Source organism: Pan paniscus, chromosome 16 (assembly GCF_029289425.2).
Source record: "Pan paniscus chromosome 16, NHGRI_mPanPan1-v2.0_pri, whole genome shotgun sequence".
Lineage (NCBI taxonomy): Eukaryota > Metazoa > Chordata > Mammalia > Primates > Hominidae > Pan > Pan paniscus.
The window spans coordinates 31,089,572-31,112,939 of record NC_073265.2 but is presented as its reverse complement, the minus strand read 5'-3'; the positions used below and the strand labels follow the sequence as shown (position 1 = coordinate 31,112,939).

Below are 23,368 nucleotides of genomic sequence, written 5' to 3'. Positions count from 1 at the left end.
GCTGGCCCTGGCTGCCCACAGGGCTCTGCAGGGGGCCTAGCTGCAGAGAAGCTGAGCCCGCCACAGGCTCTGGTTTGTGAAGGGAGGTGAGGCTGGGTGTGCAGGTCAGAGTCCTGCTCCCAGGATTGAGAGCAGGAGCTGTGGGAAGATGGTGGGGCCAGACATCAGGGCCTTCCCCTGAGCTACCCCAGCTCCTATGCTCACTCGGGACAGCCCATGCCTCGTGTGGTTCCTAGCTGTCCACTTGGCTGATGTGGATCCACTCCCAGCCTGTGAGCTTTGAGGCAAGGTCATGACTTGCTCATAACCCCTAGCCCAGAGCCTGGCCTGGCAGAAGCCTTAGGAGCTCAGCCAGTTGCAGAGTTAGCGAGGAACGGAGAGATGTGGCCTCTGCCCACAAAGCGTCTGTGATCATAACCTGGGTGACGCACTATGAGTCAAAGCACAGGATGTAAGGAGTATCACAGCACAGATACCATGCAGTGCCGAGCATTACAGCAGCAAAGCACTGAATTCATGGTAAAGCTAGAAGACAGGCTCCCAGGAAGAAGGTGCGTAGGCAGGGCCACAGGCGGGAGAGGTTTTAAGGAGGAGCTTTGGGCAAGTCCCGATACAACTCAGAGAGGAGCGGGCTGACCAGACCTAGCGGGAGGGAGGAATGAGACGGCCCGGCAGCTGATCCCCGGCTGGTCTTCCACACGCCGTGGGCAGGGCCGCCTGGTCGGAGCTGTGGGAGCTGACCCAGGCCCGAGGCCACGCGCTCCGAGACGCCGAGACCACCCTCAGAGTTCACAGAGATCTCTTGGAAGTCCTCACCCAGGTCCAGGTGTGAGCCGGAGGGGTGGCTAGAAGTGGATACACTCCAGGCTCAGTGCCCACCCTCCATCCCTCATCTCCTTGGCATTCTCCCTTCCTCAGGAGAAAGCCACAAGCCTCCCCAACAATGTGGCACGGGACCTGCGTGGGCTGGAGGCCCAGCTGAGAAGCCACCAGGGGCTGGAGCGAGAACTCGTGGGCACCGAGCGGCAGGTGAGCCCAGCTGGCTGCCTCTCCGACCCAGGCCCCTGCAGCCCCCTCAGGCTGGCCCGCCTGTTCCTCTAGATTTTCCACTCTCCCTCAGAGCCTCCCATGGGCCTACTGTGCATGGCAGGACGTGGCCCAAGGGGGCCAGAGTTCCCAGGCGAGGGATACATCTGCGAGATAATCAGGAGGACATGACCCTTGCCTCCCTGTTCCCTTCCCCTCCCGCAGCTGCAGGAACTGCTGGAGACTGCAGGCAGGGTGCAGAAGCTGTGTCCGGGGCCTCAGGCCCATGCGGTGCAGCAGAGGCAGCAAGCTGTGATGCAGGCGTGGGCAGTGCTGCAGCGACGCATGGAGCAGCGCAGGGCCCAGCTGGAGCGGGCACGCCTCCTGGCCCGCTTCCGCATGGCGGTGAGGGCTCCTGCCCCTTGGGTGGCATGTGTGTGCATGTGTGTGTGCTGCACCATGCATGGGCATGCACGCATGAGGCCCTCCAGCTCCGGAGGGAGAACAAGCATGGACTCGGGTGGGAGAGCACGAGCACACGGGATGTCAGTCTGGCTGGTCAGGGGCTGAGCACATGGCCGTAGCAGTGACACCTTAGGGTCTGGGTCAGTGCCAGCAAGGTGAGTGGCAGGGCAGTCATGCAGGGTCCCAGCCAGGGCTGGGAGTAAGAACTGCCCAAGAAAGCTCATAACTGGAGACCCAGATGTTAGACAGTGACCTCTGGATCAGTCAGTATCTATTTAATGTCTGTCTTCAGCTCCCTGCTGAAGCCACGGGTGGAGAGAGGAGGGCAATATAGAAGCTATGGAAAGTGGAACTGCTGCCCTCATGGAGCCCTGCTTCCTGGGGAGATGAGCCTGAAACCCAGAGAATCAGACTGGGACAGTAGGTCCTGGCCACGGGGTGTCCCCAGCATCCCACTGTCCTGGGACCTGGCAGACCAGGAGGCCCAAACTGCCACTGCAAAAAGGCTTGAGTTTAGGGACCTAACTCTGCTGATTTGCTAGCAGTGTGAGCTTGAGCAAGGCACTTAACCCTGGGTTTGTCATGCACTTAGAGTTTACAAGACTCTTTGTGCCATTTACCCTTCCTTCCTCCATGCAATGAGACATTTGGACAAGGGCCTGAAGTCCCTCCAGCACCAATCTTGTATAGTTGTACCCAAATCAGCAGAAGACTGTAAGGGTTAAATTAGTAATTCAGAGAACAAGGAGAGCAGTGCAATGTCAAATACCAGGGAAGGCTTTGCCAGGCAAAGGCGGCCAAGGGGCCTTTGAAGAGCAGGTGAACTTTCTTTCCCCATCAAGCAGTCTTGATGGGGCTGATCTTGCTAGCCGCCAGTCCTCTCATGGCCTCATCCAGGTGAGCTCTGTAGAGATGGGAAGGCAGGAGGAACAAAGGGCAGAGATGTGTCATGGTGAGTGTCTGGCTCATGTAGGGGGTTCGTGGTTCTGGGAGGATCGGGTTGGATGAGAACGGAGAAACCAAGTGACAAAGGGCCACACGTGCCTCACCCGAGGCCCTGACCCAGGTCGGCTCGGGCTGTGTGAGTGGACTCAGGTGGGCTGCAGTTGCCTCAGCACCTGATTTCCTGCTGCCCAGCCCAGCCCTCACCCGGCTCTCCCTCCGTGTCCCCGGGATCAGGTGCATGACTACGCCTCCTGGGCAGCCCGCGTGCACCAGGACCTGCAGGTGGAGGAGAACTCACAAGAGCCTAGCAGTGGCCCGCTGAAGCTCAGTGCCCACCAGTGGCTCCGGGCAGAGCTGGAGGCCCGAGAGAAGCTGTGGCAGCAGGCCACCCAGCTGGGCCAGCAGGCACTTCTTGCTGCAGGGACACCCACCAAGGAGGTGGGCCCCCTTCCCTGGTGCCCCCACATACCCTAGCTGACCTAGCCTGTGCCTGGCCACCTGGTGCCCCGTCCTACTGTGCCATGCTGGCCTCTCCTCAGGAGCTTCCCTCAGGATCCAGTCCTCACCTCACCCACACCACCCTCCCCAGCTGAGGCTCCTCATGTGTCCATCCTCAGGTCCAGGAAGAGCTTCGAGCCCTGCAGGACCAGCGGGACCAGGTGTATCAGGCCTGGGCACGGAAGCAAGAGAGGCTGCAGGCCGAGCAGCAGGAGCAGCTCTTCCTCAGAGAGTGCGGCCGCCTGGAGGAGATCCTCGCGGCCCAGGAGGCAGGTCCCCTCCCGCCCTCACACTCCGCTCAGCCTCCTGCTCCTCCTTTCCATTCCCCTCTCTGCTCAGTCCCTTTCCTCCCGCCTCTCTGGCTTTTTCTCTAATATGAGGCAGCTGTGCACAAGTCCTTCCAGGTGGCCATGGTGAAGTGCTGAGGCCCCTGAGCGTCCACTGACATCCCCAGCCCCTATCCCAGACTGAGCCCCGAGGAAGTTGGCCAGAGGCTGGTCATGCTCCCCACATGGTGCAGAGGTTGAGGTGTCGCAGCCTCCCAACCTGGACTCCCACTCCTCACAGCTCCATGCCAAGCTCAGTGGGCACTCCTAAGGCCCTGCCATACCCAGAGTGTCCATGGGCACAGACTGCAGCTGGAGGGGCTGGCTGGCTGGAAGGCTTGGTGGCCTCTTTGACTTTTCTGTGGATCCAGGTCTCCCTGAAAACCAGTGCCTTGGGGAGCTCGGTGGAAGAGGTAGAGCAGTTGATTTGCAAGCACGAGGTCTTCCTGAAGGTTCTGACTGCCCAGGACAAGAAGGTAATGGAGTCAGGAGGCCTGGGCATGGTCAGAATGTGGTGGTCGGGAGAGAGTCCTGAAGGCGGTCACGGGGCGCTTGGTGCGTTCCTGGAGGCAGTGCTGATGAGCCTGCGAGGCTGGGGGCCTGGTTGGGGTTGACTGAGCAAGTTGTATGTGTGGCTCAAGAAGAGGGCCCAGGGGGAGATGGGCCACACTGCAGAGACCCACACGGGGCATTCGGCTCTGTCCACACCGTGTGGTCCTTGGGGAGCAGACTGGTCTGGCTTGTGGCTGGGAGGATCAGACACCCCTCAGCCATATGGGGCTGAGGAAAGGGCTCCGGGGCCCTCAAAGAAAGGACTGTGAGCCCTGCAGTCCAGGCCCTGCCCCAGCCCAGGGTGGGAGAGCAGCAGCTGTGCCCCTGCCCCATAGGAGGCAGCCCTGCGTGAGCGGCTGAAGACGCTCCGGCGCCCCCGGGTGCGGGACCGGCTTCCCATCCTGCTGCAGCGCCGGGTGAGAGTGAAGGAGCTGGCAGAGAGCCGGGGACACGCCCTGCATGCCTCCCTGCTGATGGCCAGCTTCACCCAGGCCGCAACCCAGGTCAGAGGGCACCCCCAGCCCAGGGCCTTCCACTGGAACCACACTCGACAGTTTTCAGCCGCCTTCACACCGCAACACTGTGAGGCGGAAACAGGTTCGGGGGTGGATGGCTTTCCCAGAGGCTGTGCTGGAGCCCAGAACATGGGATCTAAGCCCCTTTGTGTGGAGACCCCACCAGTGTCCCGAGCTCTAGCAGCGCCAGGGCAAGAGAGGTGGGGAAGGGAGCAGAGCAGCCCAGGGCCCCAGGAGTAGGGGCCACACCTCCAAAACGAGAGCCCACCCAAGGCCCTGCCCGGCTGCCTCCTGCAGCAACCTTCCGGAGCTGGAACCTTCAGGGCTCATTTACCAGGTGCTGCCCGCCCCACCCCTGAGGCCAGCCTCCTGGGAATGGCTGGGGGCTAGGCCTGTGGCATCTGGGGCCTGAGGCTGCAGAACATTGCAGCATTCATGTCCCACCCCCACCAGGCTGAGGACTGGATCCAGGCGTGGGCCCAGCAGCTGAAGGAGCCGATCCCTCCTGGGGACCTGAGAGATAAGCTGAAGCCCCTGCTGAAACACCAGGCCTTTGAGGCTGAAGTCCAGGCCCATGAGGAGGTCATGACCTCTGTTGCCAAGGTAACAACTGGGCCCTCAGCCCCATGCCTGCCCCAAAGTGTGGCCCAGGGGCAATGTCAGTCTTAGGAGGAAGTGAGGCAGGCAAGATGTTCTGTGTCCCCTCTCTCCCTCCAGAAGGGAGAGGCTCTCCTGGCACAGAGTCATCCTCGAGCCGGAGAGGTCTCCCAGCGGCTGCAGGGCCTGCGGAAGCACTGGGAGGACCTGAGGCAGGCAATGGCCCTCAGGGGCCAGGAGCTGGAGGACAGGCGGAACTTCCTGGAGTTCCTGCAGAGAGTGGACCTTGCAGAGGCCTGGATCCAGGAGAAGGTGTAGCCCCAGCTGGGTGGGGGCTGAGAGATGGGGGGAGGAGCCCTCCCTTGACAGGAGGGATCCCCAGCAGCAGGTGCCAGGAGCCTGGGCTGGTGCTCAGAGCGCTCCCTCCCCACCCTCGGCCTTCACAGGAGGTGAAGATGAATGTTGGTGACCTGGGCCAGGACCTGGAGCACTGCCTGCAGCTCCGACGGCGGCTCCGCGAGTTCCGAGGAAACTCGGCCGGGGTAAGGGGGGCCTTGCTGGGTAGAGGTTGGCCATGCATCCCGCACTGAAAATCCAACTGAGAGCAGGGAAAGAGTGTGGACTGTAGAGCAGGGCCTGGGCGCCATGCCTGCTCCTCCCATGCCCTCGGGCAGGCTCCCTCCTCTCACCCGCTTTCACTCCTTCCTCTTTAGAATGGGGGTAGCACCCACCTCAGAGGTAAGAGAGCACGTGTGTGGTGGCAGGTACGTGAATCTCTAGCTGTGATAAAACTGCATAGACCTATCCCCCACTGCCACGCACAGATGCATACTTGCAAAAACTGATAAAATCTGAATGAGGTCTGGTCTAGTTGGTAGTATTACACCAACGTCAGCTTTGTGGTTTTAATGTTATCATTATATAGGATGCTGCTGTAAGGGAAGCTGGGGAAGGGCACAGGGACCTCTCTGCAGGACTTTGGCAATTTCCTGGGCATCTATAATTATTTCAAAAAATCTTAAAAAGATAGGACATATGCCTGGATGTGGCAGATAATCAGCGCCCACTTTCAGCGTGACTATTTCAGCGTCTCAGCGTCTTCTCCTCACCCCACACCCGCCCCCTCACACATACACACACCAAACATCTATTTCTCTTATGTGGTATACAGGGAAAAAAAATGGCAAATGTATTGACAATCAGGTGTTAAAGACCAAATGTGCTAACCTTGTCCCCCGGTACATGTATGTATTACTTTTTAAGAGGCGGCAGTGCTTAAACCTAAGACATCCCTTGTTAATGGTGGAATTTCACAGATGCTGTGCCAGATGCTGTAGTAGGAAGAGAGCTAGACTCTAAAGGAGCTGGGCTTGAATCCTGGCTCTGCCGCAAAGGAGCCAGGTTAGCCTCTGAGCTCTGCTCTGGCATCTATAAAAGGAGGGGAATGTCCTTCCCTGCCTACCTTGCATGAGGCACTTCATAGGAAAGTGCTTTGGAAATTTAAACAAGCTCTACAGATGCCAGAGGCAGGAGATCTGCAATCACACCCTGTGGTGGACCCCCTCCCTGTGTACCTTTAAACCCCATCCAGTGTCCAAGCAGCACCAGCCTCAGCTCAGACGAGTCCTGGGGTGGGGACACCCAAACCCCAGGAAGCCAGAGCTCACTGTTCCATTCCACAACCTCCCTTTGCTTCTCTTCAACCAAGAAGCTGAATTTTCTTTTTTTTTTTTTTTTTTTTAGTCTTTTTTTTTTTTCTTTTTTATTGATCATTCTTGGGTGTTTCTCGCAGAGGGGGATTTGGCAGGGTCACAGGACAATAGTGGAGGGAAGGTCAGCAGATAAACAAGTGAACAAAGTTCTCTGGTTTTCCTAGGCAGAGGACCCTGCGGCCTTCCGCAGTGTTTGTGTCCCTGGGTACTTGAGATTAAGGAGTGGTGATGACTCTTAACGAACATGCTGCCTTCAAGCATCTGTTTAACAAAGCACATCTTGCACCGCCCTTAATCCATTCAACCCTGAGTGGATACAGCACATGTTTCAGAGAGCACAGGGTTGGGGGTAAGGTCACAGATCAACAGGATCCCAAGGCAGAAGAATTTTTCTTAGTACAGAACAAAATGAAAAGTCTCCCATGTCTACCTCTTTCTACACAGACACAGCAACCATCCGATTTCTCAATCTTTTCCCCACCTTTCCCCCCTTTCTATTCCACAAAACCGCCATTGTCTTCATGGCCCGTTCTCGATGAGCTGTTGAGTACACCTCCCAGATGGGGTGGTGGCCGGGCAGAGGAGCTCCTCACTTCCCAGTAGGGGCGGCCGGGCAGAAGCGCCCCTCACCTCCCGGACGGGGCGGCTGGCCGGGCGGGGGGCTGACCCCCCACCTCCCTCCCGGACAGGGCGGCTGGCCGGGCAGAGGGGCTCCTCACTTCCCAGTAGGGGCGGCCGGGCAGAGGCGCCCCTCACTTCCCCGACGGGGCGGCTGGCCCGGCGGGGGGCTGACCCCCCCACCTCCCTCCCGGAGGGGGCGGCTGGCCGGGCAGAGGGGAAGAAGCTGAATTTTCATTTTAAAAGTTTCTGTGGCTGGGCACAGTGGCTCACGCTTGTAATCCCAGCAGTTTGGGAGGCTGAGGCGGGCAGATCACTTGAGGTCAGGAGTTTGAGACAAGCCTGGCCAACATGGTGAAACCCCGTCTCTACGAAAAATACAAAACTTAGCCAGGCTTGGTGGCAGGCACCTGTAGTGCCAGCTACTCGGGAGGCTGAGGTAGGAGAATCGCTTGAACCGGGGAGGTGGAGGTTGCAGTGAGCTGAGATTGTGCCACTGCAGCAGAGGGAGACTAGGCAACAGAGGGAGACTCCATCTCAAGAGTCTCTGTTAGTGAGCATGTGCCCACTCTCCCCCTCCTACATGGTACCCAGCGCAGGGATCCCATTTTCTGGCCTTAGAGATGACTCTGGGGCTGCAGGCTCCAAGCTGATCTTGCTCACTTCACCTGGACGGGGTGACCTCAGGGACCTGCCACAGTAGAGGAGGCAGGAGGCAGTTCTTCCCACTGCCCAAATATGCTGTTCCTCGTGCTCCGGGGCCCAGGCATGCTTCCAGTGCCTGCTGAGGTGGGAAGAAGGGGCTCTGCGTGGGGGGTGCCAATGCCCTCACCCATACCTCCCCTGCAGGACACAGTGGGTGATGCCCGCATCAAGAGCATCAGTGACTTGTCACTGCAGCTCAAGAACCGGGACCCTGAGGAAGTCAAGATCATCTGCCAGCGGCGAAGCCAGCTCAACAACAGGCCAGTCCCAGGCTGGGGAGAACCAAAGGGCCGGGAAGAGGGGTGGAAGGCCACCTCAGGCTCCACATGACACCACCACCCCTTGGCCAGGTGGGCGAGTTTCCATGGCAACCTGCTCCGGTACCAGCAGCAGCTCGAAGGGGCCTTGGAGATACACGTGTTGTCCCGAGAGCTGGACAGTGTCACCAAGAGGATTCAGGAGAAGGTACGTGGTGGAAAGAGGTCCCAGTGGTGGCTGTGAGCAAATGCAATCAGGGGAGGGGGCGCTGCCTAGAGTCTCCTATGCATCTCCCCCCTCACTGGCCTCTCCTGTTCAGCTGGGTACTTGGAGATGGGTCCCAGCAGGTCTGCACCAGGGACATCTGATGGGCTGGCCCTCAGGATCAACTCAGGGCCATAGAAGCACCCATTGCAAGCTCAGTGGGGGCTTCCCTGTCTCCTTTCTCCCCCAGATCTGGTCCCCAGATACATGGCAGGTCCAGAGGCCAGAAAACACACTCTGTTTCCTCTCATCCCTGAGGAAGCCCAAACCCTCGGGAGGTTTGCCCTGGGACTGTGTACACAACCACAGAGCCCCGGGCTGGAATCTGGCAGAGTTAGAACCTGGTCTAGGAAGCCCTCGTGTGAAACAGGTGCTGCTGCCTGTGCTGGGCATGCCTGGCTGTTTCCTCCGCTGGCTTCTGCCCTCAAATGACGGCACAGGCCTGTCTGTCCATCCTTGCTCTATTTTCTTTTTCGCTCCTCAAGGGATGAGAGCTGAGTGAGACTGTACAGGGAAGCAGCACACATGTGAGGTTCTTCCCTCAGAGGAGACTCCAAATCTAGAGTTGCTCCTCAGAATCGTCCCCCTCACGTAAGGAAGAGATCTCTGGCCCTCAAAGCCAGGGCCAGGAAATCACGCTGGGGACTTGCTGTGCACACAGAAGCCACTGGTTGGGCCCTTTGCCAGGAGGGAGGAGCCAAAGCAAAGGCCCAGCAGGTAACTGGCCGTGCCCCTCCTCCAGGAAGCCCTGATCCAGGCCCTGGACTGTGGGAAAGATCTGGAGAGCGTGCAGAGGCTGCTGCGGAAACACGAGGAGCTGGAGCGGGAAGTACACCCCATCCAGGCCCAGGTGGAGGTGCGCAGCTGGCTGTAGAGCTGGGCCCAGGGCATCTCCTCAGTAGGACCCTGGGCACAAGTGGGGAGGAGGGGCTTTGGGATGCCAGGGTGGCCCAGAGCTCCCCTGCCCCAGCCTCTGACCCCGGCTTCCCCCACAGTCCCTAGAGCGTGAAGTGGGCCGCCTCTGCCAAAGAAGCCCTGAGGCAGCCCACGGCCTCAGGCACAGGCAGCAGGAGGTGGCCGAGAGCTGGTGGCAGCTCCGGAGCAGGGCCCAGAAGTGGTATGAACCCGCAGGCCTTGCCCTCGCCGACCCATCCTCCAGCATCTCAGTCCCCACACCTCCCCTCAGCCCCTGTGTTCCCCTAGGATTCCTTCTCCACCCTTCAAATAACTGTACTGTCCTCCCAGTAACTCCAAGCCTGTGGGCCCTCCTGTGGTTGAGGGGATTAAGGGACAGAAGACACCAGTGGGCATGGGGGAGAGGGGTTCGAAGGCCTGACGACTAGCTGATGAGTGCTGTGGGCAGGAGGGAGGCGCTGGATGCCTTGCACCAAGCTCAGAAACTCCAGGCAATGCTGCAGGAATTGCTGGTCAGCGCCCAGAGGCTGCGGGTTCAGATGGACACGAGCCCCGCTCCTCGCAGCCCTGTGGAAGCCCGGCGTATGTTAGAAGAGCATCAGGAGTGCAAGGTGAACGGGCAGCTGGCCCAAGCCTTTCCCAGGCTCTCACCTCCGCCCTGCCCTCCCCTCCCCTTCCTCTTATCTCCTTGCTCTTGGGCCTCCTGAGTGTCCTGCCCTGCCTATCTCCTCCAGCCTCCCACTCAGCTGCTTCCCCACCTCTCTCCTGCCTGCTGGGCTGCTTCCAGCCCCCAGTGATCTGAGCCCAGTCCTGTTCCAGGCCGAGCTGGACTCCTGGACAGACAGCATCAGCCTGGCCCGAAGCACTGGGCAGCGACTGCTCACAGCGGGGCACCCCTTCAGCTCCGACGTTCGCCAGGTGCTGGCTGGCTTAGAACAGGAGCTGAGCAGCCTGGAAGGGGCCTGGCAGGAGCATCAGCTACAGCTGCAGCAGGCCCTGGAGCTACAGGCAGGCACAGTCCCATCCCCAGCCTGCATCTTGCCCCCCCCCCCCCAACAGGGCCTGCACTGACCCCACAGCCTCTGGTCAAGGCTAAGACTGGAGGGGCTGCTGTGCCAGGGACTTCCCCACCACTCAGCACTCTTGCCTCCCAGGACCCTGGTTCCCTAACCTGTGCCACTGGAACAGTCACTCCAACTGCAGTGGCTGGACCTTCCGCCGACTGTCTCTTGCCTTTTCCTTTGTTCTCAGCTGTTTCTGAGCTCAGTGGAGAAGGTGGAACGTTGGCTTTGCAGCAAGGAAGACTCCCTAGCCAGTGAGGGTCTATGGGTAGGTGCCCAGCAGGAATGGGCAGGAGGGGGGAATTACAAGAGCAGCATTAGGGGTCAAACCAGCCAGTGCTGCCTGAGCTCCCTAGGCCAGGGATCCTCCCCTTCTGGGCCATCTCCCCACCCTGGGCCACATCCGTCACTGGGCAGTTACTTACCCGTCATCTAGAGCAGTTCCCATGCAGCTGTGGGCAGGCCCCACCGCGAACACCAAGGAGCTTCTAGAGTGCCTGTGTGGGCCTGACCCATTCTTGCCACCTCACCCCTGCCCTCCTTGCTTCCCAAATGCCTAGAGGTTGGCTTTTCCCGCCACTGCCCCAACCCTGAAGCAGACGAGTGTAACTTATAGGAGACCTCAGAGGATAACTGGGGACTAACATGGTCCTCCAGGGAGTGCAGAGGAGGGAGCTTTCACCTTACATGAAAAAGCTCTGCTTGCCTCAGAGATTCTGGCTCTTGATCCCTATCCCAAATGCCTCCCCTGGCTGGGAATCACTGTCCTAAAGCTGGAAACAGCCTTGAGGGATGTGAGGGATGTGTTTGGGCGGAGCAGCCGCTCTGTGGATGAGCATTTGGTAGGATGGTTCTAGGTGGAAAGGCAGGTAGCCTGGGATGGGAGGGGGAGGCTCATGGACAGTATTGGGTTCCCCACTCCCACCAGGACCCCTTGGCCCCCATGGAGCCCCTTCTGTGGAAGCACAAGATGCTGGAGCGGGACCTGGAGATGCAGGCGGGAAAGATCAGTGCTCTGGAGGCCACGGCCCGCGGCCTGCACCAGGGTGGGCACCCCGAGGCCCAGAGTGCCCTGGGCAGGTGCCAGGCCATGCTTCTGAGGTAGTGGTGGCTCTGGGGTGAGGGGTGCTGTGGGCGGGCTGGCACAGGCATCTGGCATCCCGCTTCTTCCCTTCCCACCCTTCCACTTCTTGGCCCAGGCTCACCAGCCTTGTCCAAGGACTGAGGTCAGATGCGGGGGTCCCCACCACCCCTGGCCCTGCAATGTGTCTGCCTGTTATGGACATCAAACACCACGTGGAAAATCCCACTTCCTTCTTCATTCCATTGAGATAAAAGGGAGTTTAAAGAGAGGCTTATGCTAGGAGACCAAGAGGAAACCATCTGACGAAACGGAAGGTCACAGGGCACAGAGGTCAAGCATCGGCCTTCCAGGGTCACAGTCCTGAGTCCCTGTGCTGCCCACTAATGGCAGGACTCAGACAAGTTCCTCCTCACTGCAGCTGAGCCTCACATCCCGGGCTTTAACAGCTGTGATGAGGACGAAAGCATGGTGCTGGCCCCACAGGCAGGCTAGCAGAAGTCTTAGCTCATCTAACTGAAGTTCAGACACAGATGCACGTGACCTGCATGGCCCATGAGACCCCAGCTCTGCAGTTTTTTTTCCCTGTAAAAGCTCATCGGGTTTGGCTGCTTCATGCAGCTCCTCAGACTTTTAGATCAAGGCAGATATGGTCAAAAGCCAGATCCCAGACTGGTGGGGGCTTTTGTCCTTCTCAGCCGATCAGAGCCAACCAGCACCCACAAATGCCATGGCTCCTTGTGCTGGTGTCCTGGCAGTGGTCGGGGCCACCCCCTCTCCATTCTTGCAGGTGGACCACACCTGGGTACCTGTGGAGGTCTTTGAATTAACAGAATGCAAACTTTGCTTTGCTGGTCTCTGTCACCACCCCCTCCCCCAGTCACCTTAGGTGGTTCCTGGCAGGTTCAGCTTCCCCCAGCACAGTGCCACCCTGACTTCTAGCCCCTGGCTTCTGCCCTCCTGCAGGAGGCAGATCGTCCCCCTGTGCTTGTGTCTGCCCCAGTTGCCTCCTCTCATAAGGTCACACTGGATTAGGACCCACCCATATGACCTCATTTTCACTTAATTACCTCTTTTAAAGACGCTGTCTCCAAAAACACTTCTGGAGTTAGGCCTTCAACATAAGAACTCAGGGGTACAGGCTGGGTGCAGTAGTTCACGCCTGTAAACCCAGCACTTTGGGAGGCCGAGGTAGGTGGATCATTTGAGGTCAGGAGTTCAAGACCAGCCTGGCCAACATGGGGAAACCCTGCCTCTTCTAAAAATACAAAATTTAGCTGGGCCTGGAGGTGTGAGCCTATAGTCCTAGCTACTCGGGAGGCTGAGGCAGAAGAATTGCTTGAACCCGGGAGGTGGAGGTTGCAGTGAGCCGAGATTGTGCCACTGCACTCCAGCCCGGGTGACAGAGTGAGACTCTGTCTCAAAAACAAACTTCGGGGTACAAAATCCGGCGCATAACAGACACAAATACAGAGGGGGAGTGCAATGTACCTTTATTCCAAAGGAAACTCCAGACTCGGAGTATATTCATACCTGAGAAAGCCTAGGCTGGACGGGCACCCCACCTGGCCCCGGGGGTGGCTCCAGGCCCATGAGCCTCTCCTCCTGGCAGGAAGGAGGTGCTCTTCAGGCAAGCCGGGACCCGCCGCCATCGCCTGGAGGAGCTCCGGCAGCTGCAGGCCTTCCTGCAGGACTCCCAGGAGGTTCGCCTCGCTTGGAGAGGGAGGTGGTCATGGTGGGGAAGGAGTCGACCCAGGGAAAGGCCACCCTTCCTCTGGGGTATCTCAGAGGTCAGGGGAAGGGGAAAGCCCTGGACAGCAGGCCTGTCCTCCCCACGTGCCCAGGTGGCTGCGTGGCTGAGGGAGAAGAACCTGGTGGCCTTGGAGGAGGGTTTGCTGGACACAGCCATGCTGCCAGCACAGTTACAGAAGCAGCAGAATTTCCAGGCGGAGCTGGACGCGAGCATGCACCAACAGCAGGAGCTGCAGCGGGTGAGGCCCTGCAGGCAGGAGGGTGGTGGGACAGCTCTCCAGGCAGAACACAGGACAGTGCCCCAGAGCTGGTGCTGAACCACAGTAACGGTGGCCAGCGTTATCCAGTACTTTCTGTGTGCAGGCACCTGGCTAAGCGGTTGTTTAGGCAGAAGTGTAGTGAGAAGAAGTTGCTTTCCGGCGGGGGGGCGGGGGGGGGGCGGGGGGGCACCCTCTCCAAAAATGGCACCTTTTCAGTAATTTTAAAGATAACATTTTGATGTGAACAGGACATAGCCACCAGTCCTGTGAGCGAAGGAGTCAAAACATAGCCACTTTGAGACAGGGTCTTGCTCTGTCACCCAGGCTGGAGTGCAGTGGCAAGATCTCAGCTCACTGCAACCTCTGCCTCCCAGGCTCAAGTGATCTTCCCAGCTCAGCCTCCCAAGTAGCTGGGATCACAGGCCCACACTACTACATCCAGCTACTTTTTTGTATTTTTGGTAGAGATGGGGTTTTGCCATGTTGTCCAGGCTGGTGTCAAACTCCTGAGCTCAGGCGATCCACCTGCCTCAGCCTCCCAAAGTGCTGGGATTACAGGAATGAGCCACTGTGCCCAGCATAGCACTTTTTAAAACATTCTCTTTTCCACCTGCAAAGGCAGGTCCTGACCCCAGGCTGGCTCCCTCTGATATAAATCACCCTGCTAAGTATTTTATATGACTTATCTCATTTAAATAAAATAACCATTATTTTCTCTATGATACGGATGAGGAAAATGAGGCTTAGGTAAAGAAAGTTGCTCAAGATCATGCAGCTGGACTGCAGGGACTCTGCAGCTCTAGTGCTGGTGGTCAGAGTCAACACAAGTGCCCTGGTACCGGCAGTCCTGAGTCCACAAGGTGTGTTTCATGTTGTGGCTGCAGGAGGGACAGAGGCTGCTGCAGGGGGGCCACCCAGCCTCGGAGGCCATCCAGGAGCGACTGGAGGAGCTGGGAGCACTCTGGGGTGAGCTGCAAGACAACTCCCAGAAGAAGGTGGCCAAGCTCCAGAAGGCCTGTGAGGTGAGGTTGTGCAGGCCGAGGGGTGGCTGGCCGGGCTCCAGGCCACTCCCCTCCTGCCTACCTCACTTTCTACCCTAGGCCCTGCGTCTGCGGCGGAGCATGGAGGAACTGGAGAACTGGCTGGAGCCCATCGAGGTTGAGCTGAGAGCCCCCACTGTGGGCCAGGCCCTGCCTGGGGTGGGTGAGCTCCTGGGCACACAGAGGGAGCTGGAGGCAGCAGTGGACAAGAAAGCTAGGCAGGCTGAGGCACTGCTGGACCAGGCCCAGGCCTTTGTGAGGGAAGGCCACTGCCTTGCCCAAGATGTGGAAGAGCAGGCCCGGCGGCTGCTTCAGAGGTAGATCCACCCGTGCCCTCAGCTTCTCTTCCCTGCCTTCCTGGAGGGACCCCCACCCCTGCCTTCTTAACTGATGTCTTCTCACTTTCTCCCCTTGCCCATGGTGAGGGCCACAGCTGGGTGATCTGTGTCACCAGGTATCCCTAATACTGACACCCTGGTCCCTGCCTCCCTTGGTCCCACCCTCCACCGCTGCAGGTTCAAGAGCCTGAGGGAGCCCCTGCAGGAGCGCAGGACGGCCCTGGAGGCCCGGAGCCTCCTCTTGAAGTTCTTCAGGGACGCCGACGAGGAAATGGCCTGGGTGCAGGAGAAGCTGCCTCTGGCCGCTGCCCAGGACTATGGCCAGAGCCTGAGTGCGGTGCGGCACCTGCAGGAGCAGCACCAGGTGTGGGCCCACCCGGGGAGGGCCGGCCTCGCATGTGAGCAGGGCTTCTCAGCCAAGGAAATGGCACTCTCTGTGGCCCAGCCAGGAACTCTCTGCCTGTGGGGGCTTTTGGGATGCCCTGGATTCTTTGGGAGTCATGGGGACAGGGAACTCCTTGGGGACAAGTTAGTGGGGTCCCGTGAAACTTCAAGCACAACTGTGGGAGTCCCCCAAGGGTCAGCAACATCCGCATCCTCCTGCCTCCTCCCCCACAGAACCTGGAGAGTGAGATGAGCAGCCACGAGGCTCTGACCCGGGTGGTGCTGGGCACTGGGCACAAGCTGGTGCAGGCTGGGCACTTTGCCGCCCACGAGGTGGCCGCCCGGGTGCAGCAGCTGGAGAAGGCCATGGCCCACCTGCGGGCAGAGGCGGCGCGGAGGCGGCTTCTGCTGCAGCAGGCTCAGGAGGCCCAGCAGTTTCTGACTGAGGTGAGGGGAGTGATGGGCAGGGCACAGCAGGCAGGCCTGGAACACAGGGCGAGTGCGGCCGGGAGGTCACTCCGGGGCTCCTGGCCTGGGCACCTTTCGTCTCCTCCACTCAGTGGTCTCCTGCCCCCAAGGGCTTCCTTCCACATGTTTCCCAGAACACAGCTGCTGTCTGGGTTGGCTTTTGTCTTTTTTCCCTCTAGATCAGTGGTTCTCAACCAGGGCTTTACATGAGAATCACCTGGAACCTTCACTCGGACGATTATACCTCAATTACTTCACGATGGTGAATACAATTGTAAAGGAAGAAAAACTGAAGTCAATAGGCTAATAAATGAAAGGGAGAAACACTGCAAGGAATATTTGCTAAAACTTGGTTTTAAGTGACAAAATCTATGCCTATGAACCAAGAATAAAATGTCTATTTTGCATGGAAAAAAACAATCACCTGGACCCTTTACAAAACACTGCCGCTCTGGCTGTGTTCCAGACCAGATGAGGCTGCTTAGGAGTGGGGCCAGGCCGAGGGAGCATGACAGCTCCCAGGTGATTCCCCTGTGCAGCCAGGCTGAGAATCGTGGCTGTAAATCCTGAGCCCTGGAGGGTGCCCCGGGAAAACGGATCTCCACTCTGTCACCCCCAGCTCCTGGAGGTGGGATCCTGGCTGGCTGAGCGGGGCCATGTCCTGGACAGCGAGGACATGGGCCACAGTGCTGAAGCCACACAGGCCCTTCTGCGGCGGCTGGAGGCCACCAAGAGAGACCTGGAAGCGTTCAGCCCACGCATCGAGCGGCTGCAGCAGACAGCAGCACTCCTGGAGAGCAGGAAGAACCCAGAAAGGTGGGCGGAAGCCACACCATCCGGGAAGGAGCAGAGAGAAGCCCCCTACAAAGATGGCAGGAGACTGCTCCAGCCTGGAAAGGAAGGGCTGCAGTCCAGACTGTCGCTCTCTTCCCACAGCCCCAAGGTGCTAGCCCAGCTGCAGGCAGTTCGGGAGGCCCACGCAGAGCTGCTGCGGAGGGCGGAGGCCAGGGGGCACGGCCTGCAGAAGCAGCTGCAGCTACACCAGCTGGAGCGAGAGACCCTGCTCCTCGACGCCTGGCTGACCACCAAGGCGGCCACCGCCGAGTCCCAGGACTACGGGCAGGACCTGGAGGGTGTCAAGGTGAGTTACTCCTGAGCAAACCTCACGGGGAGTGGGCAGAGGCTGAGGAAGGCCTGCCTTGGGATGAAAGGGTTGCTGGGGAGTCAGCAGAAAGGAGCCTGGAGAGGGTGTCCTAGGGAGGATCCCGATGGTTCCAGAACCTGGGCTGAGGGATTTCAGAGCCATCAGAGTCTGCTGAGCTCTTCATGAGCTTTGAGAGCTCATGATACCATCTCGAGTGACCCTGCTGGGCCTCATACCTTTGCAGGTGCTGGAAGAGAAGTTTGATGCTTTCAGAAAGGAAGTGCAGAGCCTCGGCCAGGCCAAGGTGTATGCCCTGAGGAAGTTGGCAGGCACCCTGGAGCGGGGTGCACCCAGGCGCTATCCCCACATCCAAGCCCAGATGAGCCGCATTGAGGCCGCTTGGGAGAGGTTGGACCAAGCAATAAAAGCCCGCACAGAGGTAGGTGATCACAGGCCGGGCCAAGCTAAGGGGTGTCAGAGTCTTCAAAAAATCCCTCTAAGCCCTCCTTACCACAGGCTTTGGTTCCAACAAGACACACACCCTGCTGGCCTCAAGTGAATGTGCCTTCTCCCTCACCTGCTCAGCTTTCTTCCAGGAATTGGCTGCAGCCCAGGACATTCCATCTCTGTAGGTCCTGGGCTGGGGCTGCCTCCTGAGCTGACCCGGTCCCCCAGCCCCATGAGAGGCACTGCAGGTGGTACTGCCAGGGTCAGCCAGATCCCCGAGAACCAGCCTGCTCCCTCACGTGGACCCAACACCTCGCATCTGCCTTTCCCTGAGATGCACGAGGCCCTCTCCTCTCCCCGCCCTCCCCACCCCCTGGCCTGCCGCAGACCCATATCATCACGTTCACTGAGGGCTGCAGCATGGAGGATGGTTTCTGTACCTGGGGACACATCAAGCCCCATGGTCCTCCTTGTTCAAAAGGAGGTGGCCCAGAAGGCCATGTCTCCAGGGAGAAAGGAATCCTGGGAGCAGAGAACAGCCCTGAGCAGGTCCTTTCTCCTCTCCCAGAACTTGGCTGCAGCCCATGAGGTCCACAGCTTTCACCAGGCAGCGGCTGAGCTCCAGGGAAGGATGCAGGAGAAGACGGCCCTGATGAAGGGAGAGGACGGAGGCCACAGCCTGTCATCTGTGCGGACCCTGCAGCAACAGCACAGGCGCCTGGAGGTGAGGCCCACGCCCTGCAGCCTGCCTGTCTGAGCCCCTGCCCGAAGGCGGTGGCTGAGGGGACCTATCTCAGCCCTCCCACCCCAGCCTGCTTCAGCCTCTTCTCCAGAAACCCAGATCCTTCCCCGAGGGGCCCTAGGACTTGGCCCAGCTTGTGCAGCAGAGTGGAGGTGGTTCCTCAGAGAGGCCTGGTGCTCCTGAATGCAGAGCACGCATCGGCTCAGTGCGGGGACTGAGGCCTGATCTCATGCTCTGGTTGCAGAGAGAGCTGGAAGCTATGGAGAAGGAGGTGGCACGGGTACAGACGGAGGCCTGCCGACTGGGCCAGCTACATCCTGCAGCTCCGGGAGGCCTGGCCAAGGTGCAGGAGGCCTGGGCCACCCTGCAGGCGAAGGCCCAGGAGCGAGGCCAGTGGCTGGCGCAGGCTGCACAGGGCCATGCCTTCCTCGGGCGCTGCCAGGAACTGCTGTAGGTGTCCTACCTCAGCTGCCGGCTCAGCTCTACCCTGTGGGGTGGGGGTATCCTGGCTCTTGGGGGAGCTGGACCCTCCCTCCCCTGCTCCCCAGCTCCCCAGCCAGCCCTGACAACAGCTCCCTTCCCTGCCCCACAGAGCATGGGCACAGGAGAGGCAGGAGCTGGCGTCCACCGAGGAGCTGGCTGAGGACATGGCGGGGGCTGAGCAGCTCCTTGGGCAGCATGAAGAGCTGGGGCAAGAAATCAGGGAGTGCCGCCTTCAAGCCCAGGACCTGCGGCAGGAAGGACAGCAGCTGGTGGACAACAGCCACTTCATGTCTGCGGAGGTGTGAACTCAGAGGGTGGGCCTGGGGTTGGGCTGGGGATACAGCCTGATTGCCCAGGGCCTCAGGGCCCCTCACAGGCATGGAAACCAGCGGGAAAGGAAGGCTGGGTGCAGGCAGGGAGAGAGGCTGGGAAGGGGCAGGTGTGGGTCTCACAGCCTTCCCTCTGCACTTCCATTAACACTTGGCTCTCCAGCCCTGCCCTGCCCATGGTGGGAGCCCTACCCAAGCTGTCACCCATAGCAGCCCCTCCCCACCAGGTGACAGAGTGCCTGCAGGAGCTGGAAGGGCAGCTGCAGGAGCTGGAGGAGGCTTGGGCCCTGCGCTGGCAACGCTGTGCCGAGAGCTGGGGCCTGCAGAAGCTTCGGCAGAGGCTGGAGCAGGCTGAGGCCTGGCTGGCCTGCCGGGAGGGCCTCCTGCTGAAGCCCGACTATGGGGTGAGTGGGGGTCCTGCCCCTTAGCTGGCTACCAGGCTCTGGGTCCCCCCCAAGCTGGGCCTCACCTGAACATGCTTCTCCCCAGCACTCAGTGTCAGATGTGGAGTTGCTGCTGCACAGACACCAGGACTTAGAAAAGCTGCTGGCAGCCCAGGAAGAGAAGTTTGCCCAAATGCAGAAGCCAGAGGTGACGACTGCCTCGGCTAGGGGCTGAGGGCTGGCGGGGGAACAGTCCCTCTCAGCCTGCAAGTCAGTGTCTCCCAGGGCACTGAGCCCTCACCCGGCCCTGCCTTACCTGCTCCTTTCCCTGCCCAGCTGCGGTGGTGGGAGAGGCACCATTGTGGACTGGGTGTGAGCCTCTAGAGCCAAAGCTGAAAGAGCTAGTGATGGGGAGGCAGGCCCCCTCTGACCGGGAGGGCTGGGGGAGGGGAGGTAGACGGGAACCCGAGGTGTGGCTGGTCTCCCTGACCTGGCTCACCTTGCCCACCTTGCTCACTCCCAAAGATGGAACAGGAGCTCCTGCAGCCACAGGAGCTGAAGCCCGGGAGAGCTGGCAGCTCGCTGACATCCTTTCAGTGGAGGCCCTCTGGACACCAGGGGCTAGGAGCACAGCTGGCTGAGACGAGGGACCCCCAGGCAGGTGTCCCCATGGGGCTGCAGGCACCCCCGCTGTGGTCTCCCTGGAGCATGCAGTGGGGCTGGGGCTGTGGGGGTGAGGGCCCACACCCTGGAGCCAGTTCTGGGAGCCCGGGCACAGGAGCTGAAGGTCATTAGGAATAAAGATGGCTGTCTACAGCCATACCACCCTGAACATGCCCGATCTCATCTGATCTTAGAAGCTAAGCAGGGTCAGGCCTGGTTAGTACTTGGATGGGAGGAATAAAGAGAGCCGGGGGCAGTGGGTGCCTTGCCCACCTTCCTGAGGGTGCTGGTCCTGACATTTCTGGGCCCCATCTTGCATTTTCAGGATGCAAAGGGTACCCCCACCATGGAGGGGTCTTTGGAGTTCAAGCAGCACCTGCTGCCTGGCGGGAGGCAGGTGAGTGCCTGGAGATTCCTTCTCCAGGCAGCTCCCCACTTGCAGCAGCACTTGAGTGGCTCAAAGAGCCATCTGGGCCTGGCACCCTTGCACTGTGAACTTGGGCAGATGCCACCCCCCACCATGCTGTCCAGGCAGTTTGGCTCCTTGGGACCCTTCCCAGCTTCTGCCACCGCCCCCACCTACCCACCCCCCCAGGAGGTGCTGGGATTCCTCCTCCCCACCTGCTCTTCCCCTTCTGCTTGGTTTCCCGTCAAAGCCCCTCTGTGGCTTCCCTTTCCCCATTGGGACTTTGGTCCAATCCACCGCTTTTCCTGGGAAGCTCCACACACACGGTGAGGCGTGGACAGGCCCTAGCTCTGGCTTCCTGCGTGTGGCTCATGTGACCTTCCCGCCTCCTCTCCACAGCCTAGCTCGAGCTCTTGGGACAGCTGCCGCGGGACCTTGCAGGGCAGCTCTCTGAGCCTGTTCCTGGATGAGAGGATGGCAGCGGAGGTACCAGGCGGGGTAGGGGAGATGCAGACATCAGGGTGCTGGGAAACAAGGCAGAGGGGCCCCAGGACAGAGGGATCCCACAGGGAAAAGCTGAGATGGCCGCAGTGACACCTGCCTCTCATCTCTCCTCAGAAAGTAGCTTCCATAGCCCTCCTTGACCTCACAGGAGCCTGGTGTGAGAGGCTGCGGGGCTGCCATGGCAGGAAACACACATTCTCCTTAAGGTAAGCGGAGAGACATGGACTCCAGCATCGCCCCCAGCAGCCACCTGGCTCAGCGGGGGCTGGAGGCGTGGGGGTCCCCAAAGGGACAGTGGAGTTTGACCTGTGACTGTGTGGGTGCCAGGCTGACCAGTGGGGCAGAGATCCTGTTTGCAGCACCGTCCGAAGAGCAGGCTGAGAGCTGGTGGCGAGCCCTGGGCAGCACTGCAGGTGGGCTTCAGGGGAAGGATGCGGGGAGGGCGGCCGACTCCCTGGACCCCAAGCTCCTGGGCCCCTAGTGTTTTATGCATCCTAGGGAGGTTTCACAGTTAGCATCTCTAACCTCCAAGAAGTGGGACTTACTGTTTTTTCTCAAAGAATTTAGGTCCTGGAGAGGTTACGCAACTTGCCCAAGATCACACAGCTAATTAGCAGAGATGGGGCCAGTTTTGAACCCCCAGCTGTGTCCTGGTCCTGTTCTGCCCCTTTTGGAGTCTGCCACTCAGACTGCCCCAAGCCCTTCCTGCCAGAATCCTCATGGACTGTGTTCCTCCAAGGGCTTTCCAGGCTCCGTTCTGTCTGATCTGGGTGCTTCTCTAACCTTCTAGTCCTCAGACAACTTTGAATGTCACCACCCTTGAGTTGTTTTGCAGACAGTAAGCAAGCCAGGTTCTACTTGGAGGAACATATAGAGACAACCCTTTGGACTTTCTTCCGTGGTCAGTGTGCTCTGCTGAGGCTCCGTGTGGACAGTGTGTTCAGGGAATGCGTCTGGGATCCTAGCTCTGTCTCTGGTTCCCCTGGACTCTCCTCCCAAGAGTCTGTCTTCCCAGAAGCCCAAAGGGATCTTGAGTTGTTCGACATTCCAGAATCCCCCACCTCCTAAGAAAGGCTCAGCCTTTCTTAACTCACCTGTGAAGAGTTTCCTAAGAGGCAGGACGCATGGGGGAAAAACCTGCCCACAAGTGCTCAGCCCGCCCCACACCCCCACGTGGGAAGGGCCTGGCATGGCCAGGCTAACAGTGGTTATTCCCTTGCTCTGCAGCCCAGAGTCTGAGCCCAGAACTCAAAGCCAAACCTGTCAGCTCTCTGAATGAGTGCACGACCAAGGATGCCCGGCCTGGATGTCTACTCAGGTGGGACACCTGGGTGGGGGAAGCAGGGCGGGGAGCCCTGGGCTTCAGTGGCTGGCAGGCGCTGTCCTCTGAAGCCTGAGGTTCTGGGCCTCAGACTTACTCTGTTGGGCTGTAGGGAAATGCTACTGGAACCCTCAGCTGCCCCTGCCCACTCTCAGCTGAGAGGAATCCAGGCCACAAAGCCCAGATTTCCACAGACTCAACAGTGGTCCCCTCCCAGGGCTCACTCCATGCTCTGGTGTGGGGACCCTGTAGACGAAGCTGCCCAGGCTCCCTGTGCCCTTCCTGCTCGGCTGCTTGTGGGAGGAGCACCCAGGTTTCCCTCTGCCCAGTGCTGAGAGCCTGCCTGGGTTTGTTTCCCATGCACTCCTCACTTTCCTCCCTCAAGGCACAGCACATTGGCAGGACGGCCAGACCCTGCCCCACACTTGTTCCAACCCGTTCTCTACCTGGTCCTCCCCTGCTTTCCCCAATCCCCACTCCATGGCAATGGAGAGGGCCAGCATGTCCCGGCCTGCAGGCCAGGGAGGAGATGCGAAGGTGGATGTGCGGGGGCAGGAGGCTCTTACCTGGCTCCTCAGTCCCTCCTTGTAGATCCCAGCATCATTTCGATGCTCAACCCCCCTCACCCACATCTCCTTCCCTTCCAAACCAGAGGGCTTCAGGCTCTCCAGGGGGAGGGGACACCTGAGGTTAGGTGAAAGTGGAGGAGGGACTGGAGACAGACAAATCCTCCGTGCATGGGCCCCAGGATGTGCCTAGACGTGCACACGCATATACAGCCGTGTGCCTGGAGGGCTCATACCATGAGGGGTGGCAGCCACGGCTGTGGTCTCCAGTGTAACCATCTGCTCCCAGTCCTGCAGAGCCCAATATATGATTTAGATGATGTGTTGCTGACGGGACAGGCCTTGTCCTGGACACAGTGGCTCCTGAGGCTACCAGGACAGCCATTTTTTCTGCTGTCTCTAACCCAGGGCTGGGGCCGCTAGGCCAGCTGACAGACGTAGAGTTGGGTTATGAAAGTCGAGGCAATTCCCACCCACTCACCCGTCACTGTGGTCGCTGTTGCAGCGCCTGTCAGCTCTGGAATCCACTCCCACGCTTATTCTAGGAGGCTGGCTGGTCCAGGGGAGGGCAGGGGCACCAGTGTTTGTTTGGAGAAGATT

General features: G+C 59.5%; 1 protein-coding gene across 1 annotated transcript in view; it reads left to right on the top strand.

Moving 5' to 3' along the window:
• Positions 1–23,368, top strand: part of SPTBN5 (spectrin beta, non-erythrocytic 5) — a 46,134-nt gene that overhangs the window by 22,248 nt on the left and 518 nt on the right. The window contains exons 29-66 of the mRNA XM_055098674.2: positions 712–826; positions 919–1,029; positions 1,252–1,431; positions 2,671–2,874; positions 3,054–3,203; positions 3,632–3,736; positions 4,148–4,315; positions 4,781–4,930; positions 5,045–5,236; positions 5,371–5,466; positions 8,104–8,219; positions 8,310–8,424; positions 9,224–9,337; positions 9,477–9,598; positions 9,845–10,007; positions 10,216–10,404; positions 10,648–10,725; positions 11,386–11,558; positions 13,151–13,241; positions 13,383–13,529; positions 14,435–14,572; positions 14,651–14,907; positions 15,106–15,292; positions 15,547–15,759; positions 16,400–16,596; positions 16,717–16,921; positions 17,169–17,363; positions 17,940–18,095; positions 18,358–18,563; positions 18,706–18,895; positions 19,153–19,329; positions 19,415–19,516; positions 19,834–19,965; positions 20,297–20,368; positions 20,777–20,863; positions 20,996–21,087; positions 21,209–21,294; positions 22,109–22,199. Of these exons, the coding sequence (XP_054954649.2) occupies positions 712–826; positions 919–1,029; positions 1,252–1,431; positions 2,671–2,874; positions 3,054–3,203; positions 3,632–3,736; positions 4,148–4,315; positions 4,781–4,930; positions 5,045–5,236; positions 5,371–5,466; positions 8,104–8,219; positions 8,310–8,424; positions 9,224–9,337; positions 9,477–9,598; positions 9,845–10,007; positions 10,216–10,404; positions 10,648–10,725; positions 11,386–11,558; positions 13,151–13,241; positions 13,383–13,529; positions 14,435–14,572; positions 14,651–14,907; positions 15,106–15,292; positions 15,547–15,759; positions 16,400–16,596; positions 16,717–16,921; positions 17,169–17,363; positions 17,940–18,095; positions 18,358–18,563; positions 18,706–18,895; positions 19,153–19,329; positions 19,415–19,516; positions 19,834–19,965; positions 20,297–20,368; positions 20,777–20,863; positions 20,996–21,087; positions 21,209–21,294; positions 22,109–22,199 (5,562 nt within the window). The remainder of the gene's footprint in view (positions 1–711; positions 827–918; positions 1,030–1,251; positions 1,432–2,670; positions 2,875–3,053; positions 3,204–3,631; positions 3,737–4,147; positions 4,316–4,780; positions 4,931–5,044; positions 5,237–5,370; positions 5,467–8,103; positions 8,220–8,309; positions 8,425–9,223; positions 9,338–9,476; positions 9,599–9,844; positions 10,008–10,215; positions 10,405–10,647; positions 10,726–11,385; positions 11,559–13,150; positions 13,242–13,382; positions 13,530–14,434; positions 14,573–14,650; positions 14,908–15,105; positions 15,293–15,546; positions 15,760–16,399; positions 16,597–16,716; positions 16,922–17,168; positions 17,364–17,939; positions 18,096–18,357; positions 18,564–18,705; positions 18,896–19,152; positions 19,330–19,414; positions 19,517–19,833; positions 19,966–20,296; positions 20,369–20,776; positions 20,864–20,995; positions 21,088–21,208; positions 21,295–22,108; positions 22,200–23,368) is intronic.